The sequence below is a fragment of the Ceratina calcarata genome, unplaced genomic scaffold (assembly GCF_001652005.2).
Source record: "Ceratina calcarata isolate Rehan_Ccalc_2016 unplaced genomic scaffold, ASM165200v1 scaffold151.2, whole genome shotgun sequence".
NCBI lineage: Eukaryota > Metazoa > Arthropoda > Insecta > Hymenoptera > Apidae > Ceratina > Ceratina calcarata.
The window spans coordinates 585,571-604,187 of record NW_017136308.1 but is presented as its reverse complement, the minus strand read 5'-3'; the positions used below and the strand labels follow the sequence as shown (position 1 = coordinate 604,187).

The following is an 18,617-nucleotide window of genomic DNA, read 5'->3' as shown; positions in this document are numbered from 1 at the left end:
TAGTTGTAGTTTCTAACGATATTTACATTTCGGAGTCGCGGCTAGAGAACGTATACGCTATATGCAGAGATCCATTTTTTACAGTTTTCCAGACCGGTATGGTGGGTTACCCGGAGTCGCTCACAGACCCATCCTACCACGCTCAAATTTTAGTGCTAACATATCCACTAATCGGAAATTATGGAATATTCGGTGACGAAGTGGACGAACATCATATACCATAGTAAGATTTGATGAGTATTCAGTTATGCTAGTTAAGGATGTATTGGCTATAAGTCAATCCCAAAAGTTTATGTACCTTAGAAAAACGCATTTCCTATAATTAAAAAGAAATCAGACGTCGGAAGAATAATGCTAATAATAAATAGCTACGTGCTAAAAAGTATAGAAGGAAATATCCAATTAAGTATTGACGCTGACGAAAAGTTTTTTTCTCAAAATTACGAAAAATGCTTCAAATAAAAGTTGTTTTCCTTCTAACTTCGATATTTAACGAGTTACGTATGATTATTTGGCATTTTATTGATGTTGACAAAATCCGACCATCCCACCGTCGAAACGGTGAACTTTTGGAAAAAAAATTCGTTTTTCCTCAATAACTCCTAAACCCTTGGAGATACGGGAAAAATGCATAGGACCTTTTTTGTAGAGGACGACGAGATCTACAATTTCCGTGTAAAAATTTTTCGCTAGCATCAATAGTTAACGAGTAATTTACAAAAAACTGTTTTATCGTTTTTCGTCCATAACTCTTTAAATATTAATGCTAGCGAAAAACTTTTACACAGAAATTGTAGATCTCGTCGTCCTCTACAAAAAAGGTCCTATGCATTTTTCCCGTATCTCCAAGGGTTTAGGAGTTATTGAGGAAAAACGAATTTTTTTTCCAAAAGTTCACCGTTTCGACGGTGGGATGGTCGGATTTTGTCAACATCAATAAAATGCCAAATAATCATACGTAACTCGTTAAATATCGAAGTTAGAAGGAAAACAACTTTTATTTGAAGCATTTTTCGTAATTTTGAGAAAAAAACTTTTCGTCAGCGTCAATACTTAATTGGATATTTCCTTCTATACTTTTTAGCACGTAGCTATTTATTATTAGCATTATTCTTCCGACGTCTGATTTCTTTTTAATTATAGGAAATGCGTTTTTCTAAGGTACATAAACTTTTGGGATTGACTTATAGCCAATACATCCTTAACTAGCATAACTGAATACTCATCAAATCTTACTATGGTATATGATGTTCGTCCACTTCGTCACCGAATATTCCATAATTTCCGATTAGTGGATATGTTAGCACTAAAATTTGAGCGTGGTAGGATGGGTCTGTGAGCGACTCCGGGTAACCCACCATACCGGTCTGGAAAACTGTAAAAAATGGATCTCTGCATATAGCGTATACGTTCTCTAGCCGCGACTCCGAAATGTAAATATCGTTAGAAACTACAACTACATATGCGACATGAAACCGGTCGAGTTCTCTTCCGCATATAAATGATTTCTAACAGATATCATCAGTTATTATGTATGTAACTATATAGTGTGTGTGACATGTAACATATGTATTTAATATAGATAGGTGATGATTTTAAAATAAGCTTAAACTGCAATTTATTTCTTGATACCATAGTTAGTTTATAAATAAATCATTTGATTATCGCACCTTGGTGTAAACAAATAACAATTTTTTACTATTAAAATTCAGATTTATTTCCGTCCATTACATGCAACTGAATGGTTTACAGTCTATAATAATAGAGATATAACTAACAGAGTACCGGACATCAAACCAAGCCCGAGGAAGTGCATGTGTGTACGCATGTAATTTGACTAATTTCTTGAACACAAATTACATATTCGGCAGAGAAGTCATTTTATTAGACTAGCTCTTGAATGAACATGCTTAATTTCCCTGAACGATGTAATTCTCTAATCACTTTTATTTATCAGTATTCTTCACATGCAAATAAAAATTAAATATTTAAATGCAAACGTCCGCAAACAATTTTTATTCTCGATTCCCACGAAAAGATTTTCAATGCACAAATTTTGTCTCGCGTTAATTTATTTCTTCGCATGAAATTATCTTATTTACGAATGTAACGAGTGGCACGTGAACGTTATCAGCTTAATCATTGAATTGGAGTTTCTCTCGCCGGTAGAACACTCTTTTAAATCTTAGCGTCACAATCAAAATAAGAAGAACTGTCAACGTTAACGTATTAAATAATTTTCTGTTGAAAGCGCATTAATATGAGAACCTGTAAGAGACGATGACCGAACATGGCAGGATAGTACTAATAAACGTTAAACACGTGATAGTCCCACGCGACTTGATTACGAGTTATTAAAATAATCTCGTACGTGTGGATATTCGCTTCCCGCTCACAGTCAGTGCGTCTAAGAATCATTACGGGTAGTCAAATGAAACGGAACGAGGTACATGTTCCGATCTAATTTAAGTCGAATGTAAAACGAAGAGAAGCGTTGTGAATCCGTACACGTGCCTTACCTGCAACGCAATGGTAGAGCACGTGTTCGCACACTCACCTATTTCACCGTCGACCGGTTTAATCGCGCCGAAGCGCTTACCCGGGAAGACCGAACCATCGTCCAGTAAAAGAAAGGCGGTTTTTAACTCTGAACCGTGATCAATCGCGCGGTCGTGCATTTTGTCAATAATTCTCTGACTACTCCTAGCGTGTCCTGAACCCGGCGAACACTGCTCACATATTGCGTCGAGGGCACGCTTTATACATCAAGGGTCAAGCGCACACATCGGTACGGGCTCCCACTGGCTCCCAGTGCTCCCACGACGCCTCGCACAAGCAGCGCCACGGAAGTCTCGGCCTCGTCTCCAGCCGATAGACGTTCTCGTGCGTACGGATCGCCTGCGCATATCACGTGGCCAATTGCTCGATTGGATAATTGGAATCCAGCTATTAGATCGCACGCCATTTTATAGTTGCGCGGATTTGAATTTAAAATTTTCGCGCAAACGCGGTTCCTTGGTCTCTTTATGTTTCCGTACTAACAATAAGCGATCTCGTATAACTCTTTTGATAAACGACTTTGTCCTCGTAGTGCTTATCTTTAACGAGCGTTATCGCTTGGTGGTTAATCGCCAACGGAATTCAGAGGAGTAAAAGGGGAGTGCATGGTGAACAGATTTGAATGAAATTCCGATGCAGTATTTTAAACAAATCGTATTCAAATAATTTCATAACACGACAGAAAGATAATAACGCGTATGAATTGACAATGAGTCGGTATTATGTCATGCGGCAATTCGATGGTGTACCCAAGAATCGTTCGATGAATCTTTTTCATATAATAGACGATCGCCTATCAAGTGATCCCTCGCGAAGTAAAATTCCATCATTGTAGGCAGCAGCTTGTATCCAACGCTGAAGTACCATTTCATTAAGTTTTCCTTATCAAATACAGGTATTATAGGACTTACAAGTGATCCGGCATTGGCAAGTCATTCTCATTTCTACGAACTGAGTCTAATATATCATCGTGACGCTGTTTATGCTTTTCCCAGTCCACTTCGCGCCCCTGATTACACAAATGCGACCGAATTTTGCAAAATAATGGTTCCCTGTCGTACAAGTGCTGATATTGTTCCTTCTCTAATTTTTTCATGATACCTTCAACCCTCACCTGCCGACATCGCTACGCTTTTACTACTGAACGCATCGGTGAATTTTGTTTCACTTACGTACCTGCTTCGCTATCCTCTGCTGCTGGTCGTTTATATAAAACCAAACAAAACACATGGCAGCGTAGGGAACGTTTTCCTGCAGTAACGCAAATAATTGGTAGGACATAATCGCTAAGGCCGTAGTTGCACGTGCATCGAAAATACTATCATTATTTTTTGGCTAGAAAAGTCAGGCTTTCCTTGTACAAGCGTTGATGCTCGTGCAACTTGACGTCATTATTGTGAAGCTGACATAATACTCTCGGCAAGGGGTCTCGTCGAGGTCTTCGGGTGGGAAATCGATAAGGCAACGCGAGACTCATTTCCTACACTCCCGCCTCATTTTCTTTGCAGCTAAATTTAATTAAAATGGATAATCTTGAAATCGCGTACGACTGCGAATGTTACGTACTTAATAGTTCATTTGTTCTCATTATGGAATACTCTAGCCGAAAATGTCGAGTTCGAACCGAGACGAGGAAGGCCGAGGCAAGCCAAGCGTATCTATTGTATTCTTGTGCTCGCCTGCTATCGAGTGTCGAATGACCCTCATCGAAAATACTGTCGCATTTAAATCATTTACATACTATGTCATCGATTTTTCTGCTACGACTGTCCGTTACGAGTACAAAACCATCGTTATCGAACTCGCGAAGGATGACGTTTCTTGCGGACACTTTACACTCCCTAAAAATGAATTGTGTTGGTTTGAAAATTGCACGTGATGCAATCGATTGGTAGGCAGTACCGACTTTGATGTAGTTGCCAAGCAACAGGCATCCGGCGTGTTTGGGCTGTATCTCCGTGTCTCCTCGCGCCAGATTTTAAATAGCTCGATTGGATGATCGATCTCCTCTTCGATTTTCGCCACGTCCGAAAGCTCTAATGTTCCTTTCGATCCCTTAGCAGACGACGATCCCCAAAAGAGCAGCTTATTAATAAAGTATCTTTGTGTTGCACGCATTAGCTGAAGCACCAACGAGTACCAAGTATTTAATCGTTATAAAAAAAACAGAAATAAATAAACGAGAAGTGTTGCGGAGGTCTGTAGAAAAATGAAATTCATCAGTGCACGTCGTTCCCTCGAGTCTTCCTACTGATGCGTTAAAGATTTGGTTTCAACTTATACTTTTCCCGAAGATGAAAGTGTCAAATTGCACCGCGACTCGTATGGCATGCACTGATTTGAAATGTGACACTCTTTAAAATCCTGTGACCGGTCAACTGTTTTATACTTGCGTTATTTTATTTATAATCGTACAAGAGAGTAGCAAGTTGGTGGGATCAATTAAAAACAGCACTGTTGTTCTCTTACCATGCTCTTGACTTTACCGAGCCGGTGGGGTCCAATCTGACAAGATTTCGTCGACCGTCGTAACAACGCGACGTCTCTAGCGCGAATGTTCAGCATTGATTAAGTAAGTAACTCTACTCGTGGCCTCCCACCATTTCTAACAGACTCTGCGCACTGCTTCCTTCGCAACACCACGAAAGATGGATATGTAACACACAGTGCCAACTATACCTTCACCGTTCTACGACAAATTTGAACTGATGCAAACTTACATAATAATCACCGTCGGATAGAAAATATGTTTGTCGCATTTCGCAAGAATTAATCAATCTGATGTAAAATTACTGGTTATTTTTTAGTCTAGGGTACTTATATGTATATTTTAATAAAAGAATTCTCTTTACAAGACCGTAACACATACAGTGATACAAAATAACGGATCATCTACAAAATACAACTTTACAATCGGTTTGCACGGTTCGACACGGACAAATCACGGTTACTTGTATGCAGTGATAACGTGATATAATTAATGCGTTAATTTACAATGTCACGTTTGTGCAGTTTACAGCCCGTTCAAGTTAACAATTAAACTAGTCTTAGCGTTTCAAAACTGTTTAACGAGGCGAAAAACAATTCCATACCGCGCATACAATTTCAGTCCTTGTCAGTTCTCGTTGATTAATTAAATAATACTTTATGTGTAAGAATCTATTCGATTGTGGACTTTATCCAGGCGATATTCGAGGAAACTTTGTCGTACAATCGAGGCCTTTCGACGCCTGTTTTCGAACAGGCTATTCGCCAACTGCTGACACCGGTTAGCGCCCATCTACGACCATCTGACTGAAGGCATAACATAGGACTGCCAGCAACTTCTTCTTCCTATAGGTTCACAGATAGAACAGTTTTTCATAGCAAAGATAGAGAAATAATGTTAACGCCAGCAGTATACTCTCGCCTTACCTGGACGAGAATGTACTACTGGCATAACATGTATTGTGATACATTCTACTTACATTGCAATCATCAGTAGAATAGGCCGGTTCCGTGCAGACACTGTTCACCGACGCGATGCTAATGTTTTCGCACCGTTCCATTGCACTGTGCCTAAGTTGCACCCTCTGTAGTAAATCTCCTGATAAACAATATAACATTTTTATGATGTAAGATAATTAGTATAGAGTCGTGATCTATTGAACTCTTGGTAAATACAACAGATTTCTATAATTCATCAGTGATTAATGAAAAATGTATGAAGGACTAAAACACTCTTCTAAACAGGTTACTTATGCAACTGTGCTCAGTACATGAAAACTTTTATCGTTAAACACATCTATCAATGTCTATTACACAATAACAAAGAACTGGCTCGTTGTATTCAGAAAATCGGTGACCCGCGGTGCAACGCGGTGTAGTATGCGCTTCTAACGGTTTCAAGGATGTTCGACCCGAGTTTAGATGGAAGAAGTTGTTTTCACTGATATTGTATAAGCATCCCTCTAAGGTTGATTCAAAGATGGCTGAGACGATACGAAGAATTATGCATCTTTATGTAACGCATCGAAGGAGTAAAGTGACAGAACCTACGTATTCGATGTTTAATTACGAGGATCGCTTACGAGATGTGTTCATCGATATTATAATACTTACGGTTTCTGGCCCATCCGAGGGTGTTGCAATGGGACACGTTCATCGGTGGGTCTTGACTCGAGGGTAGACAAACAGGCCTCACGAAATCAGAGAACGTGGTCACCGGTCGATCCAGTTTTAAAAGAACTGTAGTGCTTCCTTCTACCGGTGATTTAATCATACCTACGATTCTACGTTCCTGTTGCCACGGAGAAGTACTCGATAAACGGATCGTGCCCATTCTCGCGGACCATTCCGCTTTTGGTTGACTGAAATTTAATTATTGCACAAGCAGGCGGTTTCAATATCTCATGGAATCACACAGCTTATTCGTGTTTCATATACTTTTGTAAAATATTAAAACAAGTCATTGTTGATATCTTCTATATAAGATTATGTTATTTATTCTTGAGTTTTACGTCTTTATGTTTATTATTCGTGCGAAATGTACGTGTAAATCAGTATTGATACGAGAATTCTAAGCCTAACTGCACAAGATAAATATTTGAAATTTCTTTGACTTACCCCTGGAAACAAGACGATGTTGTAATCAACCAGTTCTCCGCCACGAGCGTAGCATCGCATACGTGCACTTCTTCTTTGAAGAGTGCCACGTGCCAAGGCCAATCTCCTGGTTCAGCCATTTTATTCAAGCCTCGGGTACCACTCTTTGGATGTAAAGACTGCACGCCGCATTCTTAACACAATGTATTAAATTAGAGCGATTTCTTCCAAAACTTCCTTGCTCGGACAGGGCGCTCTGACGAACGTAATCTCCGTAGCTGACGGATCCTCCATGTGTACGTATTGAACATCCTCCTCGTCGTCGACTCGAACTTCGACAGATTTTACACCGCTGAAATATTATCATTATTTTCTAAAAGTGTCTAGGTACTCGGTTGCTACCTGACCCGAGGATCGAGTACCTGAAATTTCAGGTTCCCACGCCTCGTTATTATGTATATTTTTCTTCAATGGCAAGGAATATAATCCTGAATATTTATAGAAAAGCTTGATCAAATAAAAATAGAAAAAACCCATATAAAATATAAACCCCATAACTTCGATTACTATTTAATTCTTTATATCATAGAACAAATGAAAAGTAGCGGTCTTCAACGTAACTGAAGAAATAGAATAAAATTCACATCTGTTGCGAGAAACGAACATAATATACTTACGTGTATGTCAACAGAGTGCACAAAGAATTCGCGGCAGTCTGGAGAACAGTTTCCATTTCCGTTCCCGGTAATGTCGCGTTTAGGTTCGCGGTGCATAGTTTCCCGATGGTACCCTTTTCATTGAACACCACGAATCCTTCGCTATTGTACTTTAAAGCGAATGGGGTGTCCATAGGCTGCGACTTCGCGGACCGAATGTTTAGTGCTAAAGATACTGAAGAACGAGGAGTATTAAATACAAGAAGAGTGTTAGATAGAAGAAAAATAATGTCACCTTGAAAGATACGCACGGCAGTCCTTTTCGTCGCTTCCATTGGCACAGTCGACCTTCCCGTCGCATCTCTTACTCCGCGGAATGCAAGTTCTGCCCACACCGCAGTGCATGTACCCGTCGTAACAATAAGCGCAATTCTTCTCGTCCGAAAGGTCAGGGCAGTCGATCACGCCGTCGCAAATTCTCGGCGACAATGCTTTCGCCTGGAGCGCTTGCACGCATCCTACGATAACGTTCGCCCGATAATTGTAATGGGATTTCATCGTTAGTTCCGCGTTGCAATATTGGCAAAAGGTTACGATCGTTCACCTGGTTTCGCTCGGCAACCGCCCTGGTCCGCATACTCCGGGAAGTTCGAGCAGTCCAACAACTTTTTGATTTTGTCTGGAAGTCGGCTCCCGCATCCGTTCCAGAATTCGCGGCAAAAACTTCGACACGGTAGTTGCAGCAAGTCTTCCGGCTGATTCGGTATGCATGCCGGTTGCAACACTTGGCACACGAAGTCGTACGCCAATCGGTAACATTCCGCGTCGACTAGTTCCCTGTTTACGGAGAACGTAAAATATTTAACCGATTCTTGAAGAAAATATAAGTACATTATTTGTGAGCTCGAAGCATACTATGATTTAAAAAGAATTAATATTAATTTCCTAGCATCGTGAATGATTTAAAACATTTATCAAAGTATAAGCAACATAGGACTTAATGTACTTTAGATGCACTTTCGAGCGGCAGTGGTGTACACGTGCACACGTGGCGAAAGTATGCCGCGAGATCACGGTTCGATATGTACCTGAAAGCGATCACGTCCTCTTCGACGTCAGCCAACGAGCGGTGTCCTAATATATTCGGATAGGACGTGACATTATACGGAAGATGTCTGCAGTAAGACAAATCTATGCTGCTGCATCTTCTAGGGGGTGGCTGCGTGGTCGTCGTTGGTAGCGTCGAGACAGTCGTTTGTAAACTGACCTGAGCGTTCAGAGCTTGAAAGCTTTCCTGAACTTCAAGGCTTTGGGAATCGATCGTCAAATTCGTCAAATACTTGGTGGTTTCCGGATTGATCTCTCGAGTTAGAAGATCGACGACGTGGGCAGTGGTAATGGTCTGATACCGTGGATCGAATCGGATCTCAAAGTGTACCACTAAATCACCGCCTTCGGATCTGGAAATAAAAGTTCTCTTCGCTAATAGTCATTAGATTTTCTATTCTACCATGCTTATTTAGTTGTATCGTTTTGGCACAAACTTTCCGGATAATCTAACAGCTATACAGTCACGGTTAAAAGAGTACACGACGCGAAGTCACGAGAAAGCGGTTTAAAGATAAATCGTTCGAATGCTCTAGGGCTAAGGGATTTCTCCTGCTTGCAGAGAGATTATTTCCGAATAGTGAGTCATAGTCAACTCGGTGACAGCAGAACTTTCGACGATATCTTCCTCGAGGATTTTTCCATGAGAGTTTGGTCTCTATTTTTGTTGTCTTAATTCGTTCATTTTCAGTCACCAAATTTTTATATAAAATAATTTAGAGAATAGTTTTAAATATTCAGCTATATTTTGCTTTTATTCATTAATTATCGTATCTCAATGTTTTTAAAATTCCTAGTATATTATGTGCAGTGTTTAAATTTCATAATATTTTTATTTATTAAAAATGCATAGAAATCATTAATTTATCAGTCACTTACCCATCCAACGCTAATACTTCCGCAGCCAGAAAAGATATTCTTAGCCAGCTGCGGCGAAAAATGAGATTTAACCGATCGCGATACTCCCGCGATCGTATTCGAAAGGCTTCAGTAGATGGATCTGCTAGTTCCGATGTGAAAGAATCTCCTTCGGTCACACGGAATGTGGCCAAGAAAATTTGATCACCTGGCGGATCCGATGTTAGGAACGTGTCTAGAAAAAGAGCGATTAAACGCTATCGATTTAACAATTATCATAATGATAGTGTATTATTTTAATTCCATGATTTGCCTGATAGCAACATATTTTTTGAAGCACGTATCGTCTGCTTATTTAAAAATATTAATCATTCATTTGTATATCCAATCGAATTAAATTATTAATTCAAAAAATGCGTAATGCCACTGAGGAGAGATTGTACCTCTTCTCGGTGGTAATAGTATACTCAGAAGACTATATCCACAACTGTCGGTAGATCGATTCTATTTACCATAATTAGTAGTCGTCCTACAACTTGGGAAAGCGTAATTTCACTTAAGAGTAATCGATCGATTTCCATCGGCCATCAAAGTGATATTGTACGCATTGTTAGACGATGTGTACTTTCTAATACTTTGTGCAGAAAGGATTCGTTTGAAAGGATACGATAATGATTGCGCCGCAGGTAACGTTGTCTCTTACAACGAAAAACTGGCACCTATTTTTCGACATAGTTAATATTCGAAAAACCGTCACGGTACGAGCAAGAAGATTGAATTGAGGACAATCGAGCACATACAGGCTCCAGGCTCACCTTTCACCGGGCCTTTTCGTCGATCATTTTTACACCACAGAAACTTTTTTCTCGGTTCGTGATACGATTTCCTGCGGGCTGCGAGCGATCTTCTGCGGCTTGCGAACCGGCGAGTCGTTTTTACTGAGAAACAGCTTTCCAGTACGGGACTCGTTTTCCCTTTTACATACACGTGTTCTGTACAGTTACGTAGATGCGAAAGATAGCTAAAAATTCAATCGCGTTCCATGATACGCGTGATATCGCGGTTCTTCGAACTGGAATACTTTCGAAAGGAGAATTCGGACAGCGTGCTGAGGCATCGGAATGATTCAAGGCCACAGATCCCCCCTTTGAGGACGAATCCTGGAGGGGTGACGAGCAGGATAGCTCGACAACTCGGTCAGACCGTTAGCTTTACTACTTTCAAGGCCTCTTCTGGCTGGACCTCGACGCGAGCGTGCATCCTCATCGACCTTTACCTCTCTTTAGCTGCGAGGATTGAATTATTATGTTCGATCGCTTCGCCATGGCCGCGTGTACTCGCTTTCTTCTACCGTGAAACTTTAATCGTGACCCTTTCGAGTCGCGTCTTAAAACAGTCGCAAATTATACTTCCGATCGCGGTACATAGATACGTACACGCGTTTTCTCGGTAACTCGGTCGGACCGTTATGTTTGCGCACTGAAAGACCTCAATGGGCTTTGGCCGCATTATCCTCTTCTTCTTTGTTCGTTCCTCTTCGCGCGTACGAAACATCATGCTAACAGCCTTTCGTAACGAGATTATGCCACGTCGAAATACTATCTCTCTTATACTTCGTACAATACGCATTATAAACGCATCTTCTCCAAGCTCTTTGTATCTAATGTATACTATGAATCTCTAACTGCAAAATGCTCAGGTCTCTATGGACAGTCCAATAATAAGACTTACAATGGGAGATACTAATATGTTCTCTTTAGTAATAAAAGAACTTTTGTCAAAGTTTTAAACTTCCTTATTGTATAATATTATTTTTCTGGATATTAACTGTTATCTGCGTACAAACATCATCGTCCTATTTGCATCAATTAGACTCGGACGAAGGTTCTTCCTTGATGCGTGTCATCTATCGTTCATCGTACGATCGAGCGTGATTTCAAGGTGAAGTACACGCATTCATAATGGGGGAAACACGTTCTCGCGAACAAAGGGAAACGTCGATCAGAGTTTTCAAGTACCGTGAAGAACTCGCTCGTCTGGTAAAACGAACGGGTTGTGTTTCCATGTAAGCAATTTCATGTCTCGTCGGCCTCGGTTAACCGTAGAGCAATTTCATTTAGCGGATCGCTCGAATAGCGGAATAAAAGTTCGCAAGAGAAAGCGTACAAATAAAACGTCTCGCGTGTTTCGGATTCCTCGACCGAAGTACGTATCTCTACGCTCGACAAATCGGGAATGAGGATTATGAATTACCGCAGACGTTGGCTGGAAGGTGTCGGCGAGCAAAAGATCGGGAGTGAATGTTATACTTACAGCCGAGGTATATGGAAACCCCGGAAAAGAGGAGGAAGAGCAAGAACGCGGCTAACACGCAGCATCCGCACCGATACTGTCCGCCAAGCTTCCTCGTGAATCGAATGTCACTGTCTGATGACAGGATCGAACTAGGAGTACCAGCACGGCTGAATCTTCTAGTGCTTACCGTGCTTACTGATATCTGAAAGAAACATCCAATCGCCGCTCTATAATAGTAAGACTTATGAAAAATGAAAGAGATTGCGATAAGGAAGGTCGGTCAAAGTACAATAGTCTCATATCGAAACAGTCTATTGTGCTATTGAAAATTATATTGTTCTGAGTGTAGTGCATTTTAATCTTGTAATTCAATAACAATTTTATAGGTTCGAAACTATGAAAGTAAACGCTTATGTCTTTTTATCAATTGGGAGGTTCTACTATATCAGATTTCCTCGGTTAGGGAAACGTTGGGAATTCTTGGTGCCTCTCCTTTCTTTTACCCCTACATTTGCTTAGGTACGAAAGTGCAGGCATTATGTACCGAGGTTTCTCGACGAGGCACGACTCGCATTAACAATCTCCGTACTTCCGTCTTGCGGACAAACCGAAATGACAAAGTTTACCACCGACGTAATTATAGCATAGATTTTTTCATGTTAATTGCAATCCCTTGGTTTCATCTCCTTTTTATATGGCAATGCTCAGTGATATTTTTTCTTCAGAGTGTAAGAGCGCGTATACGAAGTGATCGACGCGGTTCTTAAAATTGCGTGTTACGTAACAAGTTTCACGCGCTCGATCAGGCGCCGCGGCGCGCCGTTCAAGTTGCGTGCGATTTCGCGCGTGCATTCAGCTCGCGACAGGACAGAGTACATATACAAGAGCTACATGGTAGATGGTGCATGGTGTGCCAACGTCGTTAAACGCGACGTTAGGTGCAACGAGCTTATCTTCTGTGACTTGCCCGCATTAGTGTGTAAGCGTCCGTGTAATCGTCTCGCCACCGATGCGCGTGCACATTCGTCACCGACACAAACGCGGTTCGCATGTAACCACCATGTGAATGCACGATGCGGCACAAAGAGGCCTACGCCCTCGTTCAAATGTTACGCTCGGCACACGATCCGGTACCGTAGAACCGGTGAATCGCACCTTTTCTCCTACCGATGTCAAGTTCCGATGCTCTTTTCGGTATTAATCATGCTAAAAGTCAATTTACCAAGAAAGTGCATTTAAATCACTAAGTAGTCTTAAAAGGTGCCGACCGTCGAAAAAGAAATTGTAATTGCTTGAATGGCAAACCGGTTTGTTTGAAATAATAAATTTTATTATGATGTTCTATATTAAAAAAACGTCTTATGTATCGCGCTGTTTGAATGCAACTGCACTATCGAAATATGCCAAAGGTTACGCGGCAAGTGTTGTAATTTTGATTGCGTAAAAACCTTTCTCCTTGCATATTTATTTGAAAGTACCAACTCGAATTTATCAGTGATACTAACCCAAGAAAATTACGAGGCACGCTTTCAAAGCTTCGATAAAAACGGATATATCTTTAGTGATTGAAAATAAAAGCAAATTGCAAGTTTACTCGCGCATTACGTAAGAAAGGCGCGATCGAGGCACAAGGGGTATCTTTGGTGAACAATGACTGCGTAGATACGTATTACGAAAGTCGAATGAAAGTTTGAGCACGAGATCTTTGTATTCTTCGAACCCAATTCGATAATGTAGCCTTCGACCAGCAGGGTTTTCGTAGGAAATAAAACACCGCTGTGCAATACTCGTTTTAATCGATCACGAGCAATCGAGAAGATATATAGCTAGAAAATTATAGAGGAGGACGTAGTAATAACTCCTAGTCGATCTTACGCAAGTTTGTAAAAAATGGTAATTTAATTCGACTATTATTCAACAAATGATATTCAAACAATCGCTCTTATTATCGCTTTTAAAATGGAATAAGCACTTATTATTGTTAAATGAAGTTTAATGTACGAGTTCACCTGTTGGTAAAAGTATTTCTTTCACTGAAGTTGCATCGCGGTGAAAAGGTCAGGAGAGCCTATCTTTTCTTACGAGAGGGACAGGGATTTCTGATGGAAGACAAATGGATGAGAAAATCGCAGAACATATTGCAAGATCGAACATTTCACGCCTTGCTGAGGATGGTCAACCGAGATGCGAACGCATCAGGTTGGAAAATAGAATTCAATGCCGGTGTAAGCGGTGGAAGATTTAAGATCTATCCTGAACTAGTTGAGACTAGAGAGAACGTTTCCGTTAATGGACACGGTCGATGACTTCAAATCGAAAACAAATCAAGAGCTGATGCTACCAATGCGCTTTCCATTCGTGTAGAGAGTTGAACAACTGGTCAACCGACAAAATAGATCGGTCGTTACTTGCCAATTTTCACTGACGAAAGACAAATGTATATTCGCATCATCTTCAAAGCGATCGATAAATACTTCAATTTCTACCATTTTTTGTAAGAAATGGGAATAGAAGTGAATTGAATATCCGTTTGTCGTGACAAGAAAATGGTGTCATCGACTCACAGAAAGAATCTACCGAGTTTCATTGGCTCGCCCGGTTCCTCCTGACTTTCTTGACCGTTATTACCGTTATTTCCAACGTCGGACTACCTTTCCAAAAGAGCAAGAATCTAGGAACGAGTTCTGCTTACTTTAAATCACCGGCACGCCGGTACTAGGAGCACGTGCGTGCATCTAATCAGAAGGGGACAATGTTAAACTGCAATCGTTATCGTTAATACTACGACGACTCTAATTTTTAAGGATTCTTTGAAATTCTGATCTCTCTTCAATTATTTCATAATTCTCTGTAATGAAATCTTCGAAAATTGAACTCCCGAGCACTTTATTCTGTTAGAACATGTATTCAACAAATTGAGTGATTCTCGGCTGTGATTCAATCTTACTTACTTCATTCGGAGGAATCGTGAGGTACGTGATAAATGTCATTCATATAATTCGCGCGGAATACTGATCGCGTGATTGGGTGCTACTAGCAAAGTAACGGTATATTCCGAGAAGAGAGCAGATGACGGCCCAACCCAGGGTAACCCAACCCAACTATCGCATCGCTTTTTCATTCCAACCAATCTGGTTCTCCATCGAGTGCGTATGTATTCGGTATCATATTCAGCATCATTCGGGGTCAGTGGAGAACAGGGTCGATGCGTTAGAAGAACATTATTTGCATGATATCTTCCAATTGCAATTAACCATTATTCAACGCATATTAGATCAATTTTTATGAAGAATTAAGTATCCATGTGAATAAACATTAGAGGGGTAGCTATCTTTTGAAATTTTAAGACTGCTACTAGGAAAGATTGAGATTTATTGAGAAAGGTATGTAAAAGTACGGGCCTATAATGCAGTCATTACTAAAGCTGCCGAGAGAAAGCTCAGACGATTAAAGTAGCACCTAATCGTCGACGGAATCAAGGGAAACCTAGATGCCATACACGCACCTAGTACTGACGATGGATATGGATATATTCTCATATCTTCTAGTGTCGCATTTTGTAATTAGGTTTTAGTAGAATATTTTAATTTTGTCAAAATATGTACTCAATGAATTGTAAAAAAAAACTATATAATGAAAAATTATAAATATAGCGCGCAGAATAAAAGCTCAATAGTCAGATAAAAAATGTCAGTTCATTTTCAGATTCATCTGGAAGTTAAAACGCTTTCGACATTAGATTCGATAAAGGTTCAACGTTCCTCTCAACGTTCGTGCCTCGCCGTTTCGCGTCAAAGGTGATTCGTCCGTTTGCGCAATTTATTGGCTTGCCGCAGTCCGCGCAAGTAATTCAGTTAATGACCGCGCTCAACCGCAAAACTAATTCATGCAGAATCAACTTGTAATTTCTTCTTTTCTTATTTCGAAGCGTACTAATGGTATTCCGAAAGTTTCTACCGGTGAAATAGTGTACCGCTATACTTTCGTTGAAGACAATGGCTATTTCAACCGACGTTCATCGTTTCTCATCGATTTTACGGTTTTCCTTTACGTCCGATTTCACACGGGGGCCAACCGGTTAATTAACCGCGAGAGTCTCGAGCGCGAGATGGTAACGAGGAAAGCGCATACACACGTCGCAGGGGGAAAGTGCGCCACATTCGTATCTCACCTTCGAATCCCACGAGCTCTTACGTTTGTGTTCCATCGCAACGGTCATCTTCGAGCCGTTGAAACGATTTCTTTCTGCTCCATCAACGGTCTCTCGGTATGTTCGCCGCGCGGAGAAACGTCATCGTGAAACTATATTTTGTTTCGCTCGGCTACTCTTTCTCGATCAGCATCGATCTGAACTTTTAATTTCTACACACTGCCAAATATTCAGGCCCTTAATCTTCCTCTCTGCACGAGGACCAACGGACTTTCACTGATAAGATTAGTTCCATGTACTTTCGGATTTCATTCGATTGTTCACCGTTCTGTTCACCAATTTACTATCGTTCAATTCTCTTCCAAAACCTGTGCAGAAAAACAGCCATTACAATGTAGTGAAGCGGCACACACTCTCACAACGAATCCTATCCATCGGAGTATTGTTATAGATTCAACGGTACCGATAACAATGGAAAAAAAATCGGTGTACGTGACACGAGGTAATGCGATATTTCGAAACCTGATTCAGACGGAGCACTTGACAGTACTGCATGTATGCCAGAATACTATCAGATTCTTCGAAACGCACGAAGACAAAACGTGACCTTCCCTTAAAAATGCTCAACCGGTTTTTCTCGAATAAGTTCAGGGCAACCCGCTTTTCTCTGCTATTTTCATTCAAATATTAAACGTTCCCTTCGACCAGTTTAGAATATCGGCATTCACGCGATTTACACATGCAATGCGTTCACTAGCGACAGGTGCGCGAGATTCGTCGCAGCTGCTACAGGGAGTTTAGACTCGATCTCTCGAGTAAAAGGAGGCAAAAACGAGGCGGCGAGTTTTGGCGTCCGATTAGGTAAACGATTTCTTCGAGCAGGTCGGAATAGATTACGAGTCAAGAGATTGTCCCGAACTAAGTCAGACTGCCATGCCACGAGAACGCAGGCCGCTTGCTAGATCGCTCCTTCGTTTCTGGATGCACTTTCACGTCATTACCGGTTCTCTACGCGAAGTGTCGCGACGCCACTCTAAACATTAGCATACTTCACTAAAAAACAGACCATATATTCAAATCTGTCTATTTCGAAATCTACTTGTCTACTCGTTATTATAATAATTATAGATGAAATTATGTTTCTCGCAGAACGATATGAATTTCGATTAGGTTCGATGGGAATTGAATATTTACTCCAATACTTATTTCAGTCTAGAACTTAACAAAATTATAATAATTATTTTGCTATTATTTTAATTGGCAATGAAAGAGTTTTGGCAATGCAAGAGTTTCAATAATTGAACTGATTTAATTTCGCTGCTATTTTATAGACTTTCATCCTACGTTAAATTAAACATGTGGAATATTTAAGACCGAGTGAGATGGTGAGTTACATTGAATTCCAAGTCAGATTCCAATGTGAAAGGTTGTAGAAAAAAGTATCCAACGAATCCGGAATATTTTTAGCTTAAACCTGTTTTCCAAGCATTTAACTGCAGCCAAAACTACTCGTTTCGGTTAACTGTTCAAGGGTAAACAAAATTAACAGCAGTCTAACTATCTTTCTTATTATCTAAGTAAGCAGTAGTCAATGAATTAAACTTTATATAATNCACCATTATGAAATAAATAAGAAAATTATTCAAACACTAAAAAGACACACAGATTAGGTGCAAAATCAAAGAATTAAAGAATGAAGAGGAAAAGAGTAGTCTTAAATAAATGAAATTATAAACTTACCTTCGCTTCTTCTGTTCCTGTAAATATTCTACTAGTTGGTCGTGTAATCCTCATATTAATTTAAATCACTGCACTATCCATTTTTACAAATCTGTCGCCCTATTCTCTCAACTCGATTCTACCCCTAATGAAGGCTGATACACGCGCGTAAATATTCACCAAGATTTACTGTCTCTTTTCACTTCGCTGTTATTCGATGACAGCTGTTCCTGTCCACCGGAAGCGTTTCCCTGCTCGACTGTCGGGAACGTTAAGTCGGCCTTTCACACTACGAAGTAACCGAGCTCTTCAAGGCGATCCTCTTTCTTTGTGTCACAGAAAAGAAATAACCGTTAACGTGGTAGCCGAACCTTTGGGGAGCGCGGTGTACACACGAATGTGCGCGGCTCGACAGTCTACCGCCGATTAATGACCTGGCGAACGTACACGCGCCCTTCTCCATAGCGGGGTCTCGCCTCTACGGTGTACCGCGCGTTTATTGCCTTTACCCTGATTGCTTACATTTTCATTCATTCGTTTTATTATTTTACAAGCTTTCTTTTCCTTACATCTGTAGTTTTCTTTTATTATACTTTTAAATCTGTCTAAATAGATTCATGTAAATATCACCTAGATATCATCACGATGCGATGTTGGAAACGTAGTTTCTTTCAATTTAATTAGAACGA

At 40.5% G+C, this 18,617-nt stretch overlaps 3 protein-coding genes across 5 annotated transcripts in view; all 3 read right to left on the bottom strand.

Moving 5' to 3' along the window:
* Positions 1-3,104, bottom strand: part of rudimentary (carbamoyl-phosphate synthetase 2, aspartate transcarbamylase, and dihydroorotase rudimentary) — a 20,334-nt gene extending 17,230 nt beyond the window's left edge. Inside the window, exons 1-2 of the mRNA XM_018036343.2 lie at positions 2,558-3,104; positions 1,237-1,375 (exon numbers count right to left, since the gene is read on the bottom strand). Of these exons, the coding sequence (XP_017891832.1) occupies positions 1,237-1,375; positions 2,558-2,678 (260 nt within the window). The 5' untranslated portion in view covers positions 2,679-3,104. The remainder of the gene's footprint in view (positions 1-1,236; positions 1,376-2,557) is intronic.
* Positions 3,105-3,197: 93 nt separating this feature from the next.
* Positions 3,198-5,273, bottom strand: LOC108632050 (pyridoxine/pyridoxamine 5'-phosphate oxidase). 3 transcript variants are annotated; one of them, XM_018036349.2, is made up of 6 exons: positions 5,029-5,273; positions 4,466-4,680; positions 4,301-4,400; positions 3,736-3,810; positions 3,471-3,673; positions 3,198-3,414 (listed from the first exon to the last, which is right to left on the bottom strand). In XM_018036349.2, the coding sequence occupies exons 1-6, from the start codon at positions 5,122-5,124 to the stop codon at positions 3,285-3,287; spliced, it is 819 nt and encodes a 272-aa protein (XP_017891838.2). In that variant the 5' UTR covers positions 5,125-5,273; the 3' UTR covers positions 3,198-3,284. The 3 variants fall into 3 exon arrangements, with proteins under 3 accessions (XP_017891838.2, XP_017891835.2, XP_026675211.1); XM_018036346.2 differs by having other exon boundaries at positions 4,466-4,644; XM_026819410.1 differs by having other exon boundaries at positions 4,466-4,614; positions 5,029-5,176.
* Positions 5,274-5,355: 82 nt separating this feature from the next.
* LOC108632049 (atrial natriuretic peptide-converting enzyme) lies at positions 5,356-18,341 on the bottom strand. The gene is given in 13 exon segments (XM_018036345.2): positions 5,356-5,892; positions 6,027-6,145; positions 6,661-6,908; positions 7,165-7,338; positions 7,340-7,495; positions 7,821-8,034; positions 8,111-8,317; positions 8,404-8,636; positions 8,888-9,259; positions 9,786-9,999; positions 12,078-12,261; positions 16,231-16,577; positions 17,950-18,341. Coding segments are annotated over 12 exon segments (2,343 nt in total). The 5' UTR covers positions 16,279-16,577; positions 17,950-18,341; the 3' UTR covers positions 5,356-5,718.
* Positions 18,342-18,617: the final 276 nt, after the last annotated feature.